Raw genomic sequence first — 22,406 nt, forward strand, 5'->3', positions numbered from 1 at the left:
GAAAACTATGGTTGTGCACAACAGAATAAGCAAAAAGTCCTTCACTTGCGTGCACCTTGTCAGATTCAAAACTTTGCTTCACAAAAAAACAACAACAAAAAAAAAAAAAAGAAATTGCTAACACTTGCTGCGCGATGTCGGTGCAGCCTCCATGGGCAATGGAAAAGCGAGCTCCACAAATCTCACACCTCACTTTACTAGGCTCTGTTTGTGACTCCTTTTTTAGAAATTTAAACTCTTTTTGAAGATCCTCAATAAATGTACATGCACGCTTCTTTGACATTTTTCCAGCCACAATTTCATCTGTGTGCTCTTTCAAACTAATTATTCAATCAGTTCACTAACAGGATGTGTATTGATAGGGGATTGCGATTGGATAGTTTCATTCAATCATGTACTTCAAATAGCACGGTGTGATTTTATTGGTTTAACAATATCCTTGGCTACCTTTGATTAGAATACTCACGTGACTGAGAATGCTGCATAGGCGATAGAGAAATTTTAAGAGAGGAGAAATACGGGACAAAACATGACACTAGGAAAAAGTGCTTAAATACAGGACTGTCCTGGGAAAAATGGGATGTCTGGCCATCCTACCTAAAGGAAACGAAAAAAAGTAATCCATATGACTCCAGTGGTTAAAGTTATATCTTCAGAAGCGATAGGTGTGGGTGAGAAACTGATCAAAATTTAAGTCCTTTTTTTATTCTAAATCTACACTTTCATTTTCAGATGTGAAAGTGAAACTAAACAGGCACCACATCTGGAATTCAGATGTTAAAATGAAAGTGGAAATTTAGAATAAAAAAGGACTTAATTTTTGATCTGTTTCTCACCCTCACCTATCAAATCGCTTCTGAAGACATAGATTTAACCACTACAGTCTTATGGTCTACTTTTATGTTTCCTTTATGCACTGTAAAAAAATTCTGTCATTTTAACGATAAAAGATACTACAGTAAAAAAAACAAAAACACAAACTGGTTAATGAGTAGTTACTGTAAAATATACATTAACATTTTTAAATATATTTAAAGATACAATACATTGTAAAATGTTGTAAAAATAAATTTTAGATGTAAAAAGTATGATTCTCCCGTATGATTAAACATAATATAAATTAACCGTTAACAAGATAGTACATTTACTTTTTACAGTAAATGATTGTTAAAATTACACTAAAATCAGTAATCAGGCATTCCCAGAATTCCCTGCATGACCCATTATATTTAATTCAATAGTTATGTTTCTTATATTTAATATCAGTTATGTACTTTGGGATTTTCTGTGGTATATTTGATGTAGTGTAGCTAATGTTTATTGCATAATTAAAATTTCACATGTGTTACCCTGATAGTGTTAAGTGTTTGTGTAAGTGACACTGAGCACTGTCTCTACATGTTTATTGGTCATTGCTCCAGGAAGGGCCACTATTGATGAACTTCATGTCATCATGTGCCCTTCTGTAATTACTACGGTGATTAACAATACATTATAAAGTGAAACACAGATTTTTACAGATTCAGAAGGTTAATATATTAAGTTTCTCATTTAATAATTTAAACGACGGTACTGCACCATAAAATATACAGTAAAAACAAGTTCTGTAAAAGTTTACAGTGTGTGATTTTTGGAGCTACAAAGGTCTGGTCACCATTCACTTGCATTGTAAAGACCTACAGAGCTGAGATATTCTTCTAGAAATCTTTGTTTGTGTTATGCTGAAGAAAGTCATACACATCTGGGATGGCATGAGGGTGAGTAAATTATGAGATAAATTACATTTTTGTGTTAACTATCCCTTTAATTTGTTCCACCAGAGAGTTTGAGATAACTGGTAATCTACAGGCTGTAATCTCACCATGAAGCAATTCAGCTCAGTTTTTCTTACTGGAGAATCATTTTAAACATTTTTCAAAAGTCTTATTAATTTCTTTAAGAGTAAAACTTTTTAATGAGAAAAAACATACTGAGTGCCCATGTAACATTTCAGGTTGTTTTCCCCATCCTTATTAATAAGCGTGTTTACATGCATAATATTACACCGATTATGCCTAAGAAACTGAAAACGTGTGTGGTCGCAAATGTTTCTTTATTGCTTAAGTCATAAACATTTAAGCTAAAACCAATCAACATGCCTAGATTTTTGCCCATTACCCCGATTTCACGTTGCATGTAAACATCTTTACTGGCATTCTTACTCACTTATCCAATGTGCGCAAGTGTTGTGCACATGCCTGTTTACGCTTTAACATCAAAATCAGAGACTAATCTGAGGATTTCACATATCATGTAAACGCAGGTTTCTTATATCATCAGATATTTGGAATAAGCTTTTTTTGGTAGTTATCAGCATATTGGTGTACATGTAAACATATTCTACTACTTTCAAGTAAGCAAACTAAGGACTACCGGCATGTGTACTATGCTTGCCGTTCGAGATCAAGACACGTTTTCAACATCAACAAACCCTTCAACGTCCAGCTCTTCCTTCCTGATCCGACATCACACAGATTTGCTGTGATAGGTATTTTATGACCCCCTCCACAACACACTTGTATCACTCTATTGGGGGCCCCTTGCCAATCTCTGGCACCCCATTCAACAGGCAACAAAGGAGCTAATTAGAGCCCCTCTCAGTGGAAGCCCGTGGAAGGTTCTGATTTGATACTTCCAGGGGATTCCAGAGCCCCAGCAGTGCATTCACACAGCCCCCGTGCACGCTTGGCTTGGCCCTTTGCTCCAGACCTTCATTGTACACAGAGCTCCGCAGCGCCTTAGAACTATTGAGGGGGAACCGACACGTCTTCTTTCATGTTGAGAGAGCTAAAAAACAGATGCTAATGGGATATTGATGGGATTAAAACACTGTACTTTCTAAAAAGAGGTACCTGTGATAAAAATGTAGATGACATAAAAGCAGGTGATGAACATAGGAAGCAGTGCAATGTATTTTAATATTTATCTTATTGTTTAAGCATATTTTGCTTTGGGTTGAAATTTGTATTTAGCAAGCTGTCACATTCAATATGTAATTTCTAGTATTGAGCATAACTAGAAAATATTGTCATTTCCATGACTTTTATGATTCTATTCATTTGTATGACTTTTCCAGGGCTGGACATAAAATTTTTTAAATTGCTTGCAATTTTTAGGCTCAACTCTGAAGCTAATGCAATTTTTTTCATTTTCTGTCATGTGTAGGAAGAGTAGAGCGGTAACAGGCTTTCTTTGAAACTTGACAAAAGAGTGTGTACAACTACAGCCCATTTCATCAAATTCAGACCAATGAACAGAGTCAGAGTTACCCTGGCGTACCAGCAGCCATTCTGTCCAATCACACAGGTGCAATAGAGTCAAGATAGGGCCAAAGGGACAGGGCCTCTTTCTCTGAAACACCATAGCCTTATCTCATCCAGCCTGCTTTTGAGTCATCTACATTGCCACGGCCACTGTTTCAATTTGATTTTGATGCGTTTATGTGTGCATCTACATGTGTGGTTTAGCAGAATGGCTTTAGATATTTGCAGACGGCTAGTGTACCACCTGGCACTGCAGTGGGCTCGCAACACCCTGCTCGGCCTGTAATCCTTCCATCTCCAGTTGCACGGAGCAGATAAGAATGTGGCCAGTGAAAAGCACCTTAGTGAAAAAGCGTATACGTGCAATCATCATGTCTTTTTACAGGGCATGCCAGATGCCTATCGCTTTAATAATATGAGGCAGTGCTGTATGCCTGTCTGTGTTTACTTTTATTTCTTATTCATGTGAATCAAAAAGTCTGCCTCCTATTTAGACCTAAATCGCATCTTGGTGATGCCTCAGATATGAGCAGACAGAACCGAATTAAATACGAGTTTGGTGGTGAAATTCACATGATTTTGTGCTCTGATACAAGAACGAACAAACTTGTTTTCATCAGGGAAGCTCTGAAGATAGTTCAGAGCAGCAGTCATGGTGCACAGTCCAATACGCATGATGCACCTTGTGTTAAGTCTTTAATCGATACATCTCCCGTCTTGACAGTGAGGACAGAAGGCAGATTCCAGATCAGAGGGGTGGCTGTGTAAATCTTAACAGTTCAAGAAGAGCCTTTTAAAGCCTGTCCATAATTGGGTGCTGCTTGCCAGCTGCTGTCTTGTGTGGGCTGCATAAACAAACACTAGCATCTAAAACAAAAAGCAATGAAAAATAATAGGCAGTAGCCTAAATGTATATGGTCAAATGTGCATTTTTTTATGGCATACTAAAATTGCCTATGAGTGGCTATGTGGTTGATAAAAATCTGTCACAAACCTTAATCTGACAGGTCTAGTTTTCCCTAAAGAGGTTAGGTTAATTTGTGTTTCTCAGGCATACTTTGTGATTTGAATCCAGTCTGTATTTAACACTGTGTAACCTGCAATTTACCTACTGTTTTTCAGCCAGCTTGTTCTTGTTCTGAGAAATCTTAACCTGACTAGATAAAAAATGTCTGTGATTGTGCATACAGGTGCATCTCAATAAATTAGAATGTCGTGGAAAAGTTCATTTATTTCAGTAATTCAACTCAAATTGTGAAACTCGCGTATTAAATAAATTCAGTGCACACAGACTGAAGTAGTTTAAGTCTTTGGTTCTTTTAATTGTGATGATTTTGGCTCACATTTAACAAAAACCCACCAATTCACTATCTCAAAAAATTAGAATATGGTGACATGCCAATCAGCTAATCAACTCAAAACACCTGCAAAGGTTTCCTGAGCCTTCAAAATGGTCTCTCAGTTTGGTTCACTAGGCTACACAATCATGGGGAAGACTGCTGATCTGACAGTTGTCCAGAAGACAATCATTGACACCCTTCACAAGGAGAGTAAGCCACAAACATTCATTGCCAAAGAAGCTGGCTGTTCACAGAGTGCTGTATCCAAGCATGTTAACAGAAAGTTGAGTGGAAGGAAAAAGTGTGGAAGAAAAAGATGCACAACCAACCAAGAGAACCGCAGCCTTATAAGGATTGTCAAGCAAAATCGATTCAAGAATTTGGGTGAACTTCACAAGGAATGGACTGAGGCTGGGGTCAAGGCATCAAGAGCCACCACACACAGTCGTGTCAAGGAATTTGGCTACAGTTGTTGTATTCCTCTTGTTAAGCCACTCCTGAACCACAGACAACATCAGAGGCGTCTTACCTGGGCTTAGGAGAAGAAGAACTGGACTGTTGCCCAGTGGTCCAAAGTCCTCTTTTCAGATGAGAGCAAGTTTCGTATTTCATTTGGAAACCAAGGTCCTCGAGTCTGGAGGAAGGGTGGAGAAGCTCATAGCCCAAGTTGCTTGAAGTCCAGTGTTAAGTTTCCACAGTCTGTGATGATTTGGGGTGCAATGTCATCTGCTGGTGTTGGTCACTGCACCCGTTTACCAAGAAATTTTGGAGCACTTCATGCTTCCTTCTGCTGACCAGCTTTTTAAAGATGCTGATTTCATTTTCCAGCAGGATTTGGCACCTGCCCACACTGCCAAAAGCACCAAAAGTTGGTTAAATGACCATGGTGTTGGTGTGCTTGACTGGCCAGCAAAAAAACTCACCAGACCTGAACCCCATAGAGATTCTATGGGGTACTGTCAAGAGGAAAATGAGAAACAAGAGACCAAAAAATGCAGATGAGCTGAAGGCCACTGTCAAAGAAACCTGGGCTTCCATACCACCTCAGCAGTGCCACAAACTGATCACCTCCATGCCACGCCGAATTGAGGCAGTAATTAAAGCAAAAGGAGCCCCTACCAAGTATTGAGTACATATACAGTAAATGAACATACTTTCCAGAAGGCCAACAATTCACTAAAAATGTTTTTTTTATTGGCCTTATGATGTATTCTAATTTGTTGAGATAGTGAATTGGTGGGTTTTTGTTAAATGTGAGCCAAAATCATCACAATTAAAAGAACCAAAGACTTAAACTACTTCAGTCTGTGTGCACTGAATTTATTTAATACATGAGTTTCACAATTTGAGTTGAATTACTGAAATAAATGAACTTTTCCACGACATTCTAATTTATTGAGATGCACCTGTACTGTATTTTCAAAACACTTCCCATTTACTTTTGACACTTGTTGAATACTGGAACTAAAGACATTTTCTAAGTGCAAACCATCTGACTGCCTGGTTCACCTTCATAATAGACTTTCACCAACTCTCTGGGTAAAAAAACCAAAAAAAACAATTGTGGTTCAAAAACTGCCTGCTGGCATCCTATCTGATGAACAAATACATTTTAATCAATAAAGAGAGCCCAATCACAGAAACTGCTCAGAATAGAACAGCCACTTTAGTAATTAACTCGAGATATATATATATATATATATTTATTGAGCACGTTTACATACATACCAATATGCTGATTACTCCCAAAATTCAGCTTATTTAAAAAATCAGACAAAGCAAGAAACGTGCGAAAATACATGCACTCGACACTTGCGCAAATTGGATAAGCTTGTGAGAACACCGGTAAAGGTGTTTACATGCCATGTGAAATCGGCACAATGGGCAAAAATCTACCCACTTGAAAATCTACTGTTGACTGGTTTATTCTTACGCAGTTTATGGCCTCACACCTATAAAGGTACGCCGTTTATTGCATTTATATGACCACATACATTGTCGACTTATTAAGCATAATCGGTGTAAGAATGTGCATGTAAACTGATAGGATATTGGTCTTGGTGTACTTGATCTGCTACGCTGCTGCTGCTGCTGCTGCAGTGCAAGTAAAGAGACTTGCTACTGCTAGAACATACACAGACATTCTGTGTCAAGCATGTATGACAGGCTGCTGCACGATTAGCCATAAATACCATCCACCGTAGCAGATCTAGACAGGTAGATCTGGGGAGGGGGAGGGTTTAAATAAAAAAACTCTTGCAGCATGCTGCAGTAAAACCAGCTTACTTGCAAACAGAGCCAATTGAAATGTTAGGCAAAGAGAGAGTAAGCAAGTTGATTGGCTACCTGATTACACAAAGGACCTACAAGCTTACACTGTGAATTTGCTTGACATATCACATGTGAGCAAGCTTATTGGCTAACAGATATCAAGTTTAAAGAACCTATCAAGCTTTAAGCCTGAACTTATTTGTTGGCTCAGCTCAAAATGGCATAATGCCATACTACTGATATGGCAGAAGACATGGCAGATATGGCAGAAGTAGTAAGGCAGGAGTAGTATGGGTAATATGCCATTGCGAATTTAGCCATGAATCCCAATCCCGACCAAATCAATATATTAAATGACAAAACATATTATGTTAATAAATGTAACTTAAACACAGTTTACAAAACTAAATCTGATTATTTAAAGTTTCATCCTCAAAATTTTTTATGACCAAAATTCACAAAATAAGCAAATGTGCTAGAGATCTTAAAACAAGAATCAAAAAACTGAAGGGCACAAAAGTTCTTGTCCCAGAAAGGTAGGAAAGGGTCTAAATAAATTGGGCAGCATTATTCCCATTTTCAGAGGAGTGAGTCAATACAGAATTTCAGAAACTTAATTGGCCAACTGGACAAAGTGAGGGGTCCGCTTGTTTGAAGTCTCTTTGGCTTATAATTGCAATCATTCTTAATTATCATACTGCTTCAGAGTTAAATACCACACTCTATTAAACCAGCTAGCATGGAGGACATTTCACAGTTTTAAGGCAATCTGGATGGATAAATGATCAGACTTTAGAAATAAACTTAGCATAGCAAATCTAGTGTTTGATTTTCAAGGGATCTTTGGATCTTTGCCTGTACAAATCACCACTCTTTGTGACTGTACTGTACTGAGTGAAATCAACCTGAGATAAAATATAATTGGACAAGAAAAGGAAAAATTAGTGATAGGTCATGATGGATAGGGATGGGCGATATACCAGTAGACATGATAAACTGGTAGAAATTTGACAACCAGCTTACATTTTGAATTATCAACTATCGCGATTACGCAAAATTGCCACTGCTTGGCAAGAAATGTGCACAGCATTCTATTCACGTTACACATATGCGGTAGACATTCTGTTGGAGAAATGGAAGAGGAAGGCAGAGCAGCTTTACTTGAGACAGAGAATTGAAGAAACATGGACAGGGTTTTTTATGCAATGACAATTTTTCGACTGTGGCATGATCGTTGGTACCAGACGGGCTGGTTTGAGTATTTCTGTAACTGCTGATCACCTGGGATTTTCACGCACAACAACAGCCTCTAGAGTTTACTCAGAATGGTGGCCAGACTGGTTCGAACTGACAGAAAGGCTACGATAACTCAAGATAACCACTCTGTACAATTGTAGTGAGCAGAATAGCATCTCAGAATGCACATGTCGAACCTTGAGCAGAAGACCACTTTGGGCACTTTATTAGGATCATAGTGTATTTTCGTGTATATACAGTATTTAGTTAGGTAGTGCTTTCTTCTAGCTGTTAGACACTTAGTAAAACCCTCTTGGAAAAGTTGTGTCTTTAACCCTCTGGGGTCGACAGACGCACTGGCGCGTCCTGCTGGATTTTTTCCGCATAACAGCGGAAACATTTTTGGGCATACAGATAAGTGTAAGACATCATTAGAAACTATAAAAGGTCTACTTTTATTTGTGTACACTCACAATAACAACAAAACCTTGTGCTTTTGTAAAATCAAGAAAATAAACAGGGTGCGCTTTCAGCCGTCTCTGTCTCTGCGAGCATCTTTCTGAAACATGTCACAAAAATTAAGTGAAACTCCGCGAATACTTATCACACAAACATGAAACACATGTCTAAAGAAAGCTTAAAATGTCTACTTTTAAATAAAACAATTCAAATTTAAAACAAATATTCTCCTGCAATGTAATCTGTATGAAACAAAGTGATGTACAGTTTCTCCTGGCTCAGCTCATTATTACTATGTGATCCCACCCACCAACAGAACGCGCTATTCATGCGGTAATGTGCTGAGGCGATCAATGCAAATGGTAAACACCCCCAACAATGCCTTAAAAAGCATCAAGTTCATTCACTTTTCTGCGCGTTTGGAAGATGGCACGCTACACAGGTGAGGAAGCACCTGGATAGTGACGAAGAGTTCACATTTTCCTCAGAAGAAGAGCGGGACTCCGACGAGAAACGTTTGCATTGTGAAGAGCGATTTGATCCAGCCGAGGATACAATTCCAGATGAGTAAGTCTTTACTTACATTAGTTGACATGCTATTTTATATAAACATGTACATATTTTACTAGCTGGACTATTTCCAGACTTGCCAGCCAGTATTCAAAGTATTGAAATGTCCAAATAGGCAATTTTTAGTTACATTTAAATGTTGTTTCGGCTAAAGCAGGTATTTAAACTGTATGCTGTATGATATACATATATGTAATATGATATAAAAATATTATTATTTAGATTATATTTTAACTAGTGTTTATGCTGCCTCATTATCATCAACTAAACTTGTGCTTGCAAATATCTATTCGGGTGTAAATGTGTAAAATGTGCTTTAAATATGCCCATATTAGAAAATCTGCATATTAGAATGATTTCTGAAGGATCATGCGACACTGAAGACTGCAGTAATGATGCTGAAAATTCAGCTTTGATCACAGGAATAAATAGCATTTTATAATATATTCAAATAGAAAACAGTTATTTTAAATTGTAAAAATATTTCACAATATCACTGTTTTTGCGGTATTTTGGATCAAATAAATGCAGCCTTGGTGAGCAGAAGAGACTTACATTAAAAAATCTTACAGATCTATAAACTTTTAAACAATAGTGTAGGTCTAAAGTTTTTAAGTAGTCTTTATGTAAAGAAAATGTATAGTCAGATAATACATTCAAACATTAAGTCTCCTCACATTCATTCTCTCTCAGGGGAGGGGTCTTTGTCTCCTCAGGTGTGAATCACATCAGTATTCATGATCATCCACGCCTCCTCGCATATGGCCTTTCTAACACTAAAAGTGTCTTACAAAAGTTAAATGACTATATGGTTTTGTATGAATGAGTGATCAGGATGGTTTCACATCATTTTTGTAGCAAAAACTCTAGGCTACAAGATCCAGTTCTCAAAAGTATTGTGAACAAATGTTTAGTATGTGTTATATGGCCTTATTTCAATGACTTACAAATTTTATTTTTTTTAAAACCACTCATAAACGTTATTTTCTCAAAAATACAAATGTACATACATGTTGTTCACATATTATTGTAGCCCAGTTTGTGCTGAATATAGTGTTATCAGACTTTAGCCAAGCACAAATGTCAAGGCATGTCAAAACTTCTCCAGGGCCCAAAACACTCTCAGACCCCAGAGGATTAAATTAATTCCTTTTAAAGCACCACTGCAACAGCTATACACATTCAGACAGACATCTTTGGCTGTTGCGTCAGATGTAGCTGTTTTCTGAGCATCCTACGAAGAACTTTGAGTTTAAAAACACACCGAGACTGCATTCAGTTCCATTCCGTTGCACACTGCCCTATTTATTTTATAACACAAGAATGTGTTTTAGGTATACATCCCCTAAGAAACGCATCTGATTGAGATCAGGTGAACATTTTGAGAATATATAGTTTTGCACATCCCTAGTACAATACATTAATCAAGTCTTTGTGATAGGAATACTATTCCTAAAATTAAAAATAAATCATGTTACAGCTGTTCTTTGCTGAACGTCAACATGAACTGAACATCAGGTTCATGTTGCGTGTCAGGGGTCTGGGGGCTACTGCTGTATGTAACAGCCGTTGTAGGAGCGTTAGAGCTCTGTGGTGAAATTCAGCTGTACTTGTGAGCATACAAGTTGTGAGGTGCCTCTCACCTCAGTTCAGCCTGGTGTAATCTGTCTCTGCAGCACCACAAGGACTTATCATCCCCATCTGCTCTTGGTATAGTGGAAAGGAGAGCACAGGGTTATCGGTGTTTCTGATATGCACAGATAAGGCTCTGCCTCCTGTTTAAACACTGTAGCTAGCTCCAGGGTTAACGCTACCTATGCTAGCTCGATTCCACTCAACACTTTCCACATGTCCACCATGAAGAACCAGCTTTGAACCAGAATCGGCCAATCACAAAACTCATCCGTGTCACCTGATGATGAACGATATCACACAGAGTGCATTAACTGATGTTTTCAAAGGTCACCTTAAAATCGCTTTCATACAAGTAGAGTGCCACTTAGGAGACCAGACAACCATGTTAAAAATCCCATAAAATCCCTTGACAAACACAGTATTGTTTTGTTATTGTCAACACACTTCCCACTGAAACAGGAAGTTTAGGCGGGACATATTGAAGGGCTTGTCCCTTTTTTTTACATTTACATCACAGACATAAACCACCATGATTTACTACCTCCTAGTTGGCTGGAGGTAGTATTAATGGGAGGGGACATTCTCAATTTAGAGAGCATTTGATCGGACAAAATCAGTGTAGTGCAAAATGAATCATCAATATTTTTGGTCTGTTTTCTCAGAAGATGAATAATGTAAAATTGAAATGTGTATCTGCAAAAGTGATTTTTGTAGCATATTGATGGCTTCAAAGATAATAAACAGACTTAAAGCCACAAATCCCATGAAATCAAAATTGAGTTCTTTAAGCATACAGTTGTGTCTTTGAAGACAACAGATTTCGATCAAACACCTAGAAGAGTGCAGATAAAATGCTGTTGCAAGAGCTGTGTAATTTGATTATTTTCTTATTGGCAGGTTACTAAAATATTTTTGTAATCCAGTCTCCCTGAGCCAAAGGACCACATTCTGCTTTCCTTTGCGAATATATACTGTCTTTAGTTTGTAAAAAAAAAAAGAAAGACTGCTATACTGTTAACAGCCAACTACAGTAGAAAACTCTGGGTGACAGTAAAACAAACTCAATTTAGGCAACCTTCAGACATTTATCTATTACAAGCATACTGCAGTGGCCTACTCAATGGGATAATCTTGCCTCTCCCACTGTTTTGGAACCGATGCACATATCATTCAGAGCTTTATGACATAACCCAGGGCAACGAAGAATGAATAGGGCTTGCTCTATTTATACAGGAAGCAAGCACTTATTGATGCATTCACTCCAAAACACACACATATCCACACGCAGTAAGACCCGCACCTTGTCTGGAAACAATTACAGAAGGTTAGCTCGACCTGTTTGCCCCAAATGAACTCTCAAACAGAAATATTTTTCACGCTGAGCGCGAGAGATTGCAGGAACTCTGGTACAAATGTTGCCAAATAATCTGCAATTAGTCACAAGAGCAGCCGCTCCGTCTGCAGCAAGCTGTCAGGAGCTGTGGTCTTAGATTTGCCAACTGACATGGTTAGCTTTTCTTTTGAAAGACTTTTCTGACACTTTAATTTCTTTTTTAAAGAAAGATCACTGAAAATTCAAAAGGAAAGAAAAGAAAGATAAATACCTCTAACTGATATGTCTGGCATTAAAAGAAAAGAGCAGAAAGGGAACCTTTAAAATCATATATCATAAATCATCTAAATTCTAATGATTTGACATTCTACTGCATTCTACTGCCATGCACTACTTGGATTTCCCTTTTAAAATAATAATTAGACACTAAATTAAAAAAAGACACTCTGAAGATATTTTGTATGTTTTTAACACACATACCTACCCGTCTTAAAATGTTAAGCCTAGTTCACCTAAAAAAAAATATTCCATTGTTTCAAAACCTGTATGACTTTCTTTCCTATGTGGAACAAAAAAGATATTAGGCAGAATGTTAGCCTCAGTCACCATTCACTTTCATTTAACCTTTTTTGCCATGTAATAAAAGTTAAAGGAGACTGAGGCTAACATTCTGCCTAACATCTCCTTTTATTCATATGGGTTTGAAACAACATGTGGGTGAGTAAATAATGACAGAATTGTGGCTGAACTACCCTTTTAAGAACCCTAATTGACTAAATCAAAACATATTCTGGAACATTATTACCCGTTACTGGCTGTTTCAGCAACTGATTTGTTCTTTTTTGTCTAAATTTAAACCATCTGACAGGCCATTGCTAATACATTTACTTCAGTGACTCAGTATGATTCACACTTGATTCAACTTTTAAATTAACACGGCTTGTCAATTATTCCTTTCAAAGATAAACACCAGCCTTAAAGATCACAAGGGTGAACAAGCATTTTTCAGTCAGAGAATAATGAAGCTAATTAAGAGGAATGTATTAGTGCTTGAACACTTCCACAGACTTATCAATATTTAGGCTGAAACTGAATCATCAGATGAACTTTAACTGCCATGCATTCCAACAGATTAGGGACAAATGCTCAAATATTTAAAAACCCGTCCATTCTCAGTCTTGGGCCTGTCATGAAGAAACCCTCTGAATCTAAATCTACTGAAATCTTTCTAACAAGTGGTGCTAAAACTCGTCTAATTAAATAATATTCTATGGTTTGCTCAAACAGGCTATGGCAGAAGCTACTCAATCAATGTCCCTGTAAAGATATAGTTTTCCCACACTGCTTTTTCATAATGTTGCTTATAGTCTTTTTTCAACTCTTCACAACAGTCTTCAAGATCAATTAACCACTCTAAACTCAGCTATGTCCATTGGATTGCAAATGTACAGCCTCCTTTATATCACCAGAATAAACACACTCACTTCCCAGATCCACAGCTGTTTCACAAGTACATCAATTTGTCAACCACTATGGAAGACATCAGTAGCTACTCAATATTTCTTATCTATATTTCCGTTACAGTAATTATCAGTTAAGTAACTTCACATGTTTGAAAAGTTGTTTCGAACTCTAAAATTGTACAAATAAAAGTACAATGCAATTATTTCTAAGTTCCACATATGAATAATGTGATAAATAGGAGCATTTGTTTAAAGACCCTGTGCTCTTTGGCTAGAGGACAGCACCACTCATAAGGTGCGGTTATGGGCTTCACAAGCTGATAAAGCCTGCCGTGGATTTCCTCGCCTTGTCCCAGCTCCTTGCAACACCCCCACAAGTCACACTGACGAGAACCAGAGGCCAGGCAAGTGGCCAAAAGGTTACGCTGTGAAGGTTGGCCCAGGTCCTCCATGCAGACCCTCATTTCCTGAGCCGGACAGTCTGCTCCCCTCATAAAGCTAATAAGGCTCTCCTTGTCCCGGGTGGCTGGGGCCCTGGCTGGCCTACTCACCACTGGCCACACCATGGGGGTCAGGGGCTGGGTGCAGAAGCTGCTTCCCATTAGCCTGCCCCCCTCTCCAGGTGCAGCTAATGGGCTCTGCCAGAGCATCTCCAGTACCACTCAGCAGCCACCATGGCAGGCCTGGAAGTGATCAGCACCCAACGCCTGGGAGCCGGGACAAACAGACTGTCCACTTAAAAAAACCAAGTTAAAAATAATAATTTTTCTTCACTAGCTGGGGAATGCCTTGTCTTTATTCTTACTGTGTGCATATTTGGCAATATATATGTTTTTATATTTATATAAAACACACACACACACACACACACACACACACACACACACACAATACAACTTACAGTAAGCAGAAGAATATAAAGAAGCAAGCACATAAAATTAAATTCAAATATAAAGAACTAAGAGGGATTCCCTTTTGATCATTTTAATAACCTATGGTTAACATTAAAATTTATTAACTTTCTATTTTATATGTATTTATGTATCTATGTAATGTATTTTTATTTTATCTTTTACATTTTTTACAACTTAAATTATATTAACTAAAAAATAAAAAATAAATCAATAACATAACTAATACTGACAGTCTGGCAGTTGATTCATGATGAATTGTTAATTTAATCCATTATTTATTGTGATAAATTTACTGTGTGATGGATTCTTTAAGCAGTATTTTAAAGCTGAAGAGTGTTATTTCTGCATCACTAACATCACCAAGCAGAATTGAAACAAATAATTACAGTTTTCAAACATATTCCAGAACCACCACCACTCCCCACCCATATTCTCTTGGTCGTACAAAAAAAATAGTCCAACCTCGAACTCACTCCATTGGTCGAACCTGTGTTGCTGGGCCAGGCTGAGCGGGCTGCTTAAACAAACAGAGCAATCTTTTAAAGCACATGGATGGCTGTGCATATTAAGCTGGGATATGGGACTTTTAACATAAAAAAATTACACACATCAGCTTTAAACTGTTGCAATAGTTATAATGAGATCTTGTATAGCAACATGATTGAGCTATTTTTGTTCTCAGATGTTTTAAAAGTGGCAAGTTATTTAAGCTGAAGAAAAAAATGTTTTCTCTATAAGCAAGAAAGCAAGTGGAAAACATAAGTGCGTAAATCAGCTCTGCAATTCACTCTCTCGTATCCACTGCAGGCAGAGCATTAAGCATATTGACCTCCAGCATAAAAGAAGATAAGCAATCAACAGTTAACCATCATGACTCGTCCTCCACTAAGTTCTTTAATTCAAAGAATTCTAAAAATGGGCACATTATGATCCTTTGTTATACAGAGTGCAGTAAACTAATTAAATTACAGACCCTGCCTTTGCATCAAGTTAGGGGGAAAAAAATGTTTTTATGCTGAAATAAAGGTGCTCAGAAGGAACAAGACACAGGTGCACCAACCAACTTGATATACAACAGACAGACAATGGCAAAACTAAAACAAACAAACTCACTCTTGCCACAAAGCAGTCATTCACAGTTATATAATGACCGGCTTACCTGTGTTGCTCTATGGCCTCATTGTCAGGCAGTTCAGCACCGCACACGTTGCAGCGTTCGTTTTGGTTGCGGCCGTCAGGCTTCATTCCAGCAGCTAGCTCACCAAGCTTGCTGAAGAACTCCCTCTGGATGAAGCTCTGAGGCAGCAAGCCCCCATAGGCACTGAAGTCCATGGACATGGCCAGGGCTGGGGACATGTGTAAAGTCGAGGCCATAGAAGCTGGCATAGAGAGCATCGCTTCATTCTTATGGTTGGTGGGCAAGCCGTACAGTGATGCCAAGTGTTTCTCAGTCATCCCTGCCATGGCCTCCAGCCCCATCTGGCTGACCTCTGCCTGCTGGTCCCCCACACCTTCATCCCTGACGTAATGGAGCTCGCGGGCACTGGTGATCACACTGCTCCTGGTAGGGGTGCCAGGCCCGTCACGGTTCTTGTCAGGTTCTCCGCTGCGCTCTCCATTGCTGGAGGCGTTGGGCTCCATTGTGTTGGGGTTCTCGTGGTCTGCATGATCATCTACTTGCATCATCTCCGTCTTGATCTCTCCCATCATGGGGTGCGAATTGCCATGTTGGGGATGTTCAGAGCCCAAACCAGGGTGCAAGCCGCTCTGCAGGAGGGATTGGCCAATGCTCATTAGGCTGTCCACGGCTGCTTTGGTTGGGCTCATGGTGGAGAGGCTGAAAGAGGTGGAGACAGATGGACTCTGATCCACCATTCCGGGCAGTGCCAGTGCTTGCTGGGCAGCCAATATGTAGCTGCCCTCTTCCATGGAATGCTTTTTCGAACCTGCTTGGTTTCTCCCGTGCCTTCCCTTGCGCTCATCATCGTCTTCTGTGCCACCATCGTTCATGTTAACCTCCGTGTCATTTTCGTCAGAGGACTGGATGGTCTCCAGTATCTTCAGGCATTGTTCCTCCAAGTACTCTATTTCTAATATCTCTGCTGCGTACAGCAGGTCATCCAGATCCTCCACTTTAGCTTGGAGCGTGGCAGTGTAGGCATACTCCAGAATCTGCTGGAAGGTCTTTGGAGAGAGAAAGTCCAGAGTGTAATGTTGGCTGTTTCGGTGAAAGAGGATCTCAAACATCTTGCTGGTGCAGGCCAGCACCGTCCGGTGTGCATGGAACTCCTGGCTGTCCACCATGATGACCACGTCGCACAGCGTGCCAGCCAGGCGCATTTGATTCGCCTTGTGCAGCAGGGCATTGGGGTGATTGGGATTCTGGAGCTGGATCATACCCATTTTAGTCAAATCCATAATGTCTCTGAAATCCACACAGCCAACTCATGAGTCTTTCTACGTAGCAGTCTGTTCAGTTATCTTTGTAAACAAGATAAGGTCAATCTATGAAGAGATGAAAAGAGAGACCCACAGTTGAAATGTAGTAAGGTCACAATGTTTATTAGACTTATCTTCAAAGTTCTCTGGTAATGGAACTTTAACATACACCATTCTTAATTATTTCAGTATGAATTAGGATGCCATAAAATTTTTCCCACATTATATTCTGGCATTGTATGTCAATCCATTAGACTTCCAATGTAATTTATACTGTATGAACACATCTGCTATTATTTAACAAACATCTAAATTGTCATTGAAATGACACAAATAATATTTTAGCATTTTAGATTCTTAGAAAACAGACAGAACTTTGCCCAAAGCATTTAATTAAAAGCATCTAAACAGAACTGACATCAAAATGTCACAAAGAACACATCAGCAGTACATTCTTAAGAAAAATACATCTGTTGAAATGCACAAAATGAAAAACAAAAACAACAACCAGCCCACACGAGAAACATGTAAACTTCGCTTTAGTGCAGTGGTTCTAAACCAGAGGGCAGGGACCTCAGCACACTTCCAGCATACTTCCAGTTAAGTTGACTGAAAATCAATTTAAAATAAGAGATATTAAAATAATTCAAATAATTCAACTAATTAAAATGCTAAAAAATACCTTTAGATGTACAGTATTGGCCAAAAATATTGGCGCCCTTGGTAAATATGAGCAAAGAAGGCTGTGAAAGAAAGTCTGCATTGTTTATCCTTTTGATCTTTCATTCAAACAATTAAAAAAAAATCTAACCTTTAATTGAAGTAAAACAATTGAAAGAGGGGAAATATCTCATTATCAAATAAATATTTTTCTCCACAACACGTTGGCCACAATTATTGGCACCCCTAGAAATTATTATGAGTAAAATATATCTGAAGTATATTCCCATTCATATTTTACATTTTTTTAGTGCACCTGGATGACTAGGAACATGAAATTGTTCAGCCATGACTTCCTGTTTCACAGGGGTATAAATATGATGTAACACACAGACCAAATTCCCTTAATCATCAATCACAGTGGGTTAGACTAAAGAATATAGTTCTGATGTGTGGCAAAAGGTTGTTGAGCTTCACAAAATGGGAAGTGGCAAAAAGAAAATAGCCAAAGCATTGAAAATACCCATTTCCACCATCAGGGCAATAATTAAGATGTTCTAATCAAATGGAGATGTTAAGAATTGGCCTGGAAAAGGACGTGTGTCTATATTGTCTCCACGCACAGTGAGGAGGATGGTTCAAGTGGCCAAAGAATCTCCAAGAATCACAGCTGGAGAATTGCAGAAATTAGTTGGGTCTTGGGGTCAGAAAGTCTAAAAAAAAAAAAAAAAATGTACAAAAATAAAAAATCAGACATCACCTACATCACCACATGTAGTTTGGGAGGGTTTCAAGAAAACAAGCCTCTGCTCTCATCCAACAACAAACTCAAACGTCTTCAGTTTGCCAGACACTACTGGAACTTCAAATGCGACCGGGTTCTATGGTCAGATGAAACAAAAAGAGCTTTTTGGCAGCAAACACCAGAGATGGGTTTGGCGTACATAGAAATGAAGTACCCAATGCCCACGGTTAAATGTGGTGCTGGATCTTTAATGTTGTGGGGCTGTTTTTCTGCCAGAGGTCCTGGACATCTTGTTCGGATACATGGCATTATGGACTCTATCAAATACCAACAGATAAAAAAATCAAAACCTGACTGCCTCTGCCAGAAAGCTTACAATGGGCCCTGGATGGATCTACCAGCAGGACAATGATCCAAAACAAACATCAAAATCAACACAAAAATGGTTCACTGACCAAAAAATCAAGGTTTTGACCATCCCAGTCTCCTGACCTGAACCCCATAGAAAATGTGTGGGGTAAACTGAAGAGGAGAGTCCACCAAAATAGACCTCTGAATTTGAAGGATCTGTAGAGATTCTGTATGGAGGAATGGTCTCAGATTCCTTGCCAGGTGTTCTCCAACCTCATTAGGCATTATAGGAGAAGTCTCAGAGTTGTTATCATGGCAAAGGAGGTTGCAAAAAGTATTGAATAAAAGGGTGCCAATAATTATGGCCAATGTGTTTTGGAGAAAATTATTCATTTAATAATTATATATTTCCCCTGTTTCAATTGTTTCTTCACTTAAATGTTAGATTTTTGTAAATTTTTAGAATGAAAGATCAAAAGTCTAAATGCAGATTTTTTTTCCACAGCCTTCTTTGCGCATATTTACCAAGGGTGCCGATATTTTTGGCCACTACTGTATGCCTACAAATTATAAACAGACTCTTTCTGCAACTTCAAAAATAAAACATTATCCATGATTAATTATTTTAATCAGACACGTCTAGTTTCGAGCGAGTGGGCCTTCAAATATCATCTTGGACAGTGGGGGGCCTTGGAGTCAAAAAGGTTGAGAACCACTGCTTTAGTGGTAAAGGCTGGCAGTAATCAAGCCCTTGTTTCTGTGTTTGAGCGTGCCTCACAAAGCCCATCAACAGCCTCCTGAAATGAAATGGCATCTTATTCAGTATTCTCATCACAGACAGGGATACCAAGCGGAGCTTGGAGAGTGAGGCAAGCTGTTGCCATGAATAGTTAGAACAGAGGATGACATGAAAAAGCCTAGGGCTCTTGAAATGCCCCCAAATGCTATTTTTTTAAATACACTTCACTGTACTACATATAAACTATTATAAATATAAAGCAAGTTATATCACTTAAAACAAGTGAAATGTATCAGATTAATGTCAGTTTCTTAACTCTGTGTGAAACTGGGTGTCATTTAATAAAAATAAAAAATAAAAAAAAAAAAAACAAAGGCTCAAATGGATATATGGACATTTATCATTACAACTACAAATATGTCCATATTTCACCGTAGCCTTCTTTCTATAATTTTATGTCCTAAATCTGCTTAGAATGAATCTTACATTACATTAAACAATAATACCATACACACTTCTAAAGCACAGTGGCATTTAAGATCATTCCACAATCACTTCTGAGAGAATAATTTTCAGAAAAAAGATCCATCAGAAACATTTTGGTAAGAGAGAATGAAGTCAATCCTTTAATAACTGTTTAAATAGGCATTATCACATACTGTACATTTAAAATCAGCAGATAGTAATCGGGAGACTCTCTCGTTCTGTTTTTTCCCTCCGGAAAAAGCCGTTCGAGCCAAGAGCAGACAATCACATATAAGTAAATTGCCTTCATGTCAAACAGTATGTTGTTAGTTGTGAATGACTTTTTTTCTTCTTCTTTTCTGCAGAACGTACAACGTCTCAGTCAGGCGCGCTTCAGCAAATAAGCCAAAGTTATGATAAAGGCCGTCACGAGCGAACGAGAGAAAATAGTCTGAACGCGATGCGAGCTGTTTCCACAACGCTTGAGAAATAATTACATAATTCAGAAGGGCAAACAATCAATGAGAAATTAATACGCATCACTTTAAGTGCCGTGTAGGCTACTGTAGCTACTGGTGAGACATTCGGAGCGTCACTAACTCCAGATTATTTCACGCTAATACACTGCGCGCGAACTGTAACATCCCTACAACAAAAGTCAGGAAACGAGACATGATCAACACATGTTCATATTATTTAACTACTACTGTGATTAACGCAATCTATCAATATATATCATCAAAAAGATCAATTAAAAGTCCAGACTGAGCTCATTGACTGATCAATACGACTGATATGATTCGGCAGTTCACACGTGAATCAATTTAAGTTAAAGGACTCGCTCGCTTTGTTATATATATATATATATATATATATATATATATATATATTGTTATATATTGTATATATATATATATATATATATATGTATATACATATATATATATATATATAGCGGACATGATCGAGAGACAAGTTTAAAAGCGTTTCGGCGTAGTTAAATTGAATAATATATGTAAATATATATATTTAGCCTAATAAAACGAAGAAAAAAGGAATGCCTTCACTTTACAACCAAAATCAATACACTGTCTAGAAGTCAGCTTTAAAACTGTTATGTGAATCGTTTTGTGAGACGGTGACACTCATCTCCATGGTGGCTCTGATTTAATGGTTAAACAATGAGATCTGATAACCAAAATAAAAAGGCCGTTGTTTACTGTATTTGTTCCAAGGCGTACACAAAACAGAACCCCAATACAGTTCTGGCACATTTAAACGGTGCTCAGAAATTGAAACAGTCATGCTAAGAATAAAAGCACATGGAAGCACGTCACTGTCTGGTGCACGAGCAGACCTCACGTCCCCCGAATACTAAAACACACGCTTACGTCAACATAACATCTCCACATGTGTAAAGATGAATATAAACACCCAATATCCATCAGGTGCCCTGACCCCCAACCAAACGGACAACCACACTTCTACTTTTGAGTGCACTCTCATGATTCAACTTCGCCTGATACACTGAAGCAACAGTAGAAGACACTGTAACGTGATGTGATGCTGAGACATCAACACAATTAAAGAGCAAACGCGTATCCTCTTAGTGTGGAATTTCCCAAACTGAAAGCACGCAGAGATGCGGGTCTGTCATGAGCTGTGGGTGTTTTGAAGGTGCGCGTCTGTAAGCTGCGGGTACTCACCTGTGTAGCACGTTTGGCTTCCGAGTGTGCGGTTATTAGGGCAGTAGCATTGTAACGCAGTTCACAGTACCCGCTCTCACGCGCACTAACTCCTCTCTGCTCGCCGCTTAGCAAATCAACACAGCGGTGACGTCAGCGCACATCCTCGTCGGAGTCCTGTCAAACGTTGCTAAAGCGAGACACCTAGGGGGCTCTAGAATACAGGCCAGCATGTCTGGCATAATACCAGTGATGTGCGTTTACACTGTAATAATCATTAACCTTCAACCATCATCACCTTTGCAACTACTACTACTACTACTATCACCATCCTGCTACTAATAATACACAAAACAGCATTTATATTGATAATGGTGATCAATTTGATTGAAGTTTCTTCAATGTTTAGTTCATTAGAGAGAAGAGAGAAAAGTCTAATTTGGCTTTATTCAGTCCATTCACCTTTTTGATGAATTCATTGATCATAAGAGAAATGTTTCACACCGAATGACAGAATTAACTGCTTCATATCACCCTGGGATGCTTTTTAAACAGTATTGAAGGAGTTCCCATCTATGTTGGGCACTTATTGGCTGCTTTTCTTTATTATTTGGTCCAAGTCATCAATTTCAAAAACTTTTTGTTTTTAATTAAATTTTAGTTTTGTAATGAAATAAATTAATATGGTGGCACAATTATATTTTTGTCTACAAAACTAATTTCAAACATTTAAGCTTACGCCTTCAGATCAAAAGATTTTTAAGATCGTGAGAAACATTTCAGTCAAGTGTTTCAAAAC

General features: G+C 38.4%; 1 protein-coding gene across 2 annotated transcripts in view; it reads right to left on the reverse strand.

Annotated features, from left to right (window-relative positions):
* The window catches only part of zbtb16a (zinc finger and BTB domain containing 16a), a 153,913-nt gene extending 132,208 nt beyond the window's left edge, over nucleotides 1-21,705 (reverse strand). For both annotated transcript variants that reach the window (XM_051677820.1, XM_051677819.1), the window contains exons 1-2: nucleotides 21,629-21,705; nucleotides 15,683-17,028 (exon numbers count right to left, since the gene is read on the reverse strand). In XM_051677820.1, coding sequence (XP_051533780.1) covers nucleotides 15,683-16,941 — 1,259 coding nt within the window. In that variant the 5' untranslated portion in view covers nucleotides 16,942-17,028; nucleotides 21,629-21,705. The remainder of the gene's footprint in view (nucleotides 1-15,682; nucleotides 17,029-21,628) is intronic.
* Between the last annotated feature and the right edge of the window lie 701 nt (nucleotides 21,706-22,406).

Source organism: Myxocyprinus asiaticus, chromosome 38 (genome assembly GCF_019703515.2).
Source record: "Myxocyprinus asiaticus isolate MX2 ecotype Aquarium Trade chromosome 38, UBuf_Myxa_2, whole genome shotgun sequence".
NCBI lineage: Eukaryota > Metazoa > Chordata > Actinopteri > Cypriniformes > Catostomidae > Myxocyprinus > Myxocyprinus asiaticus.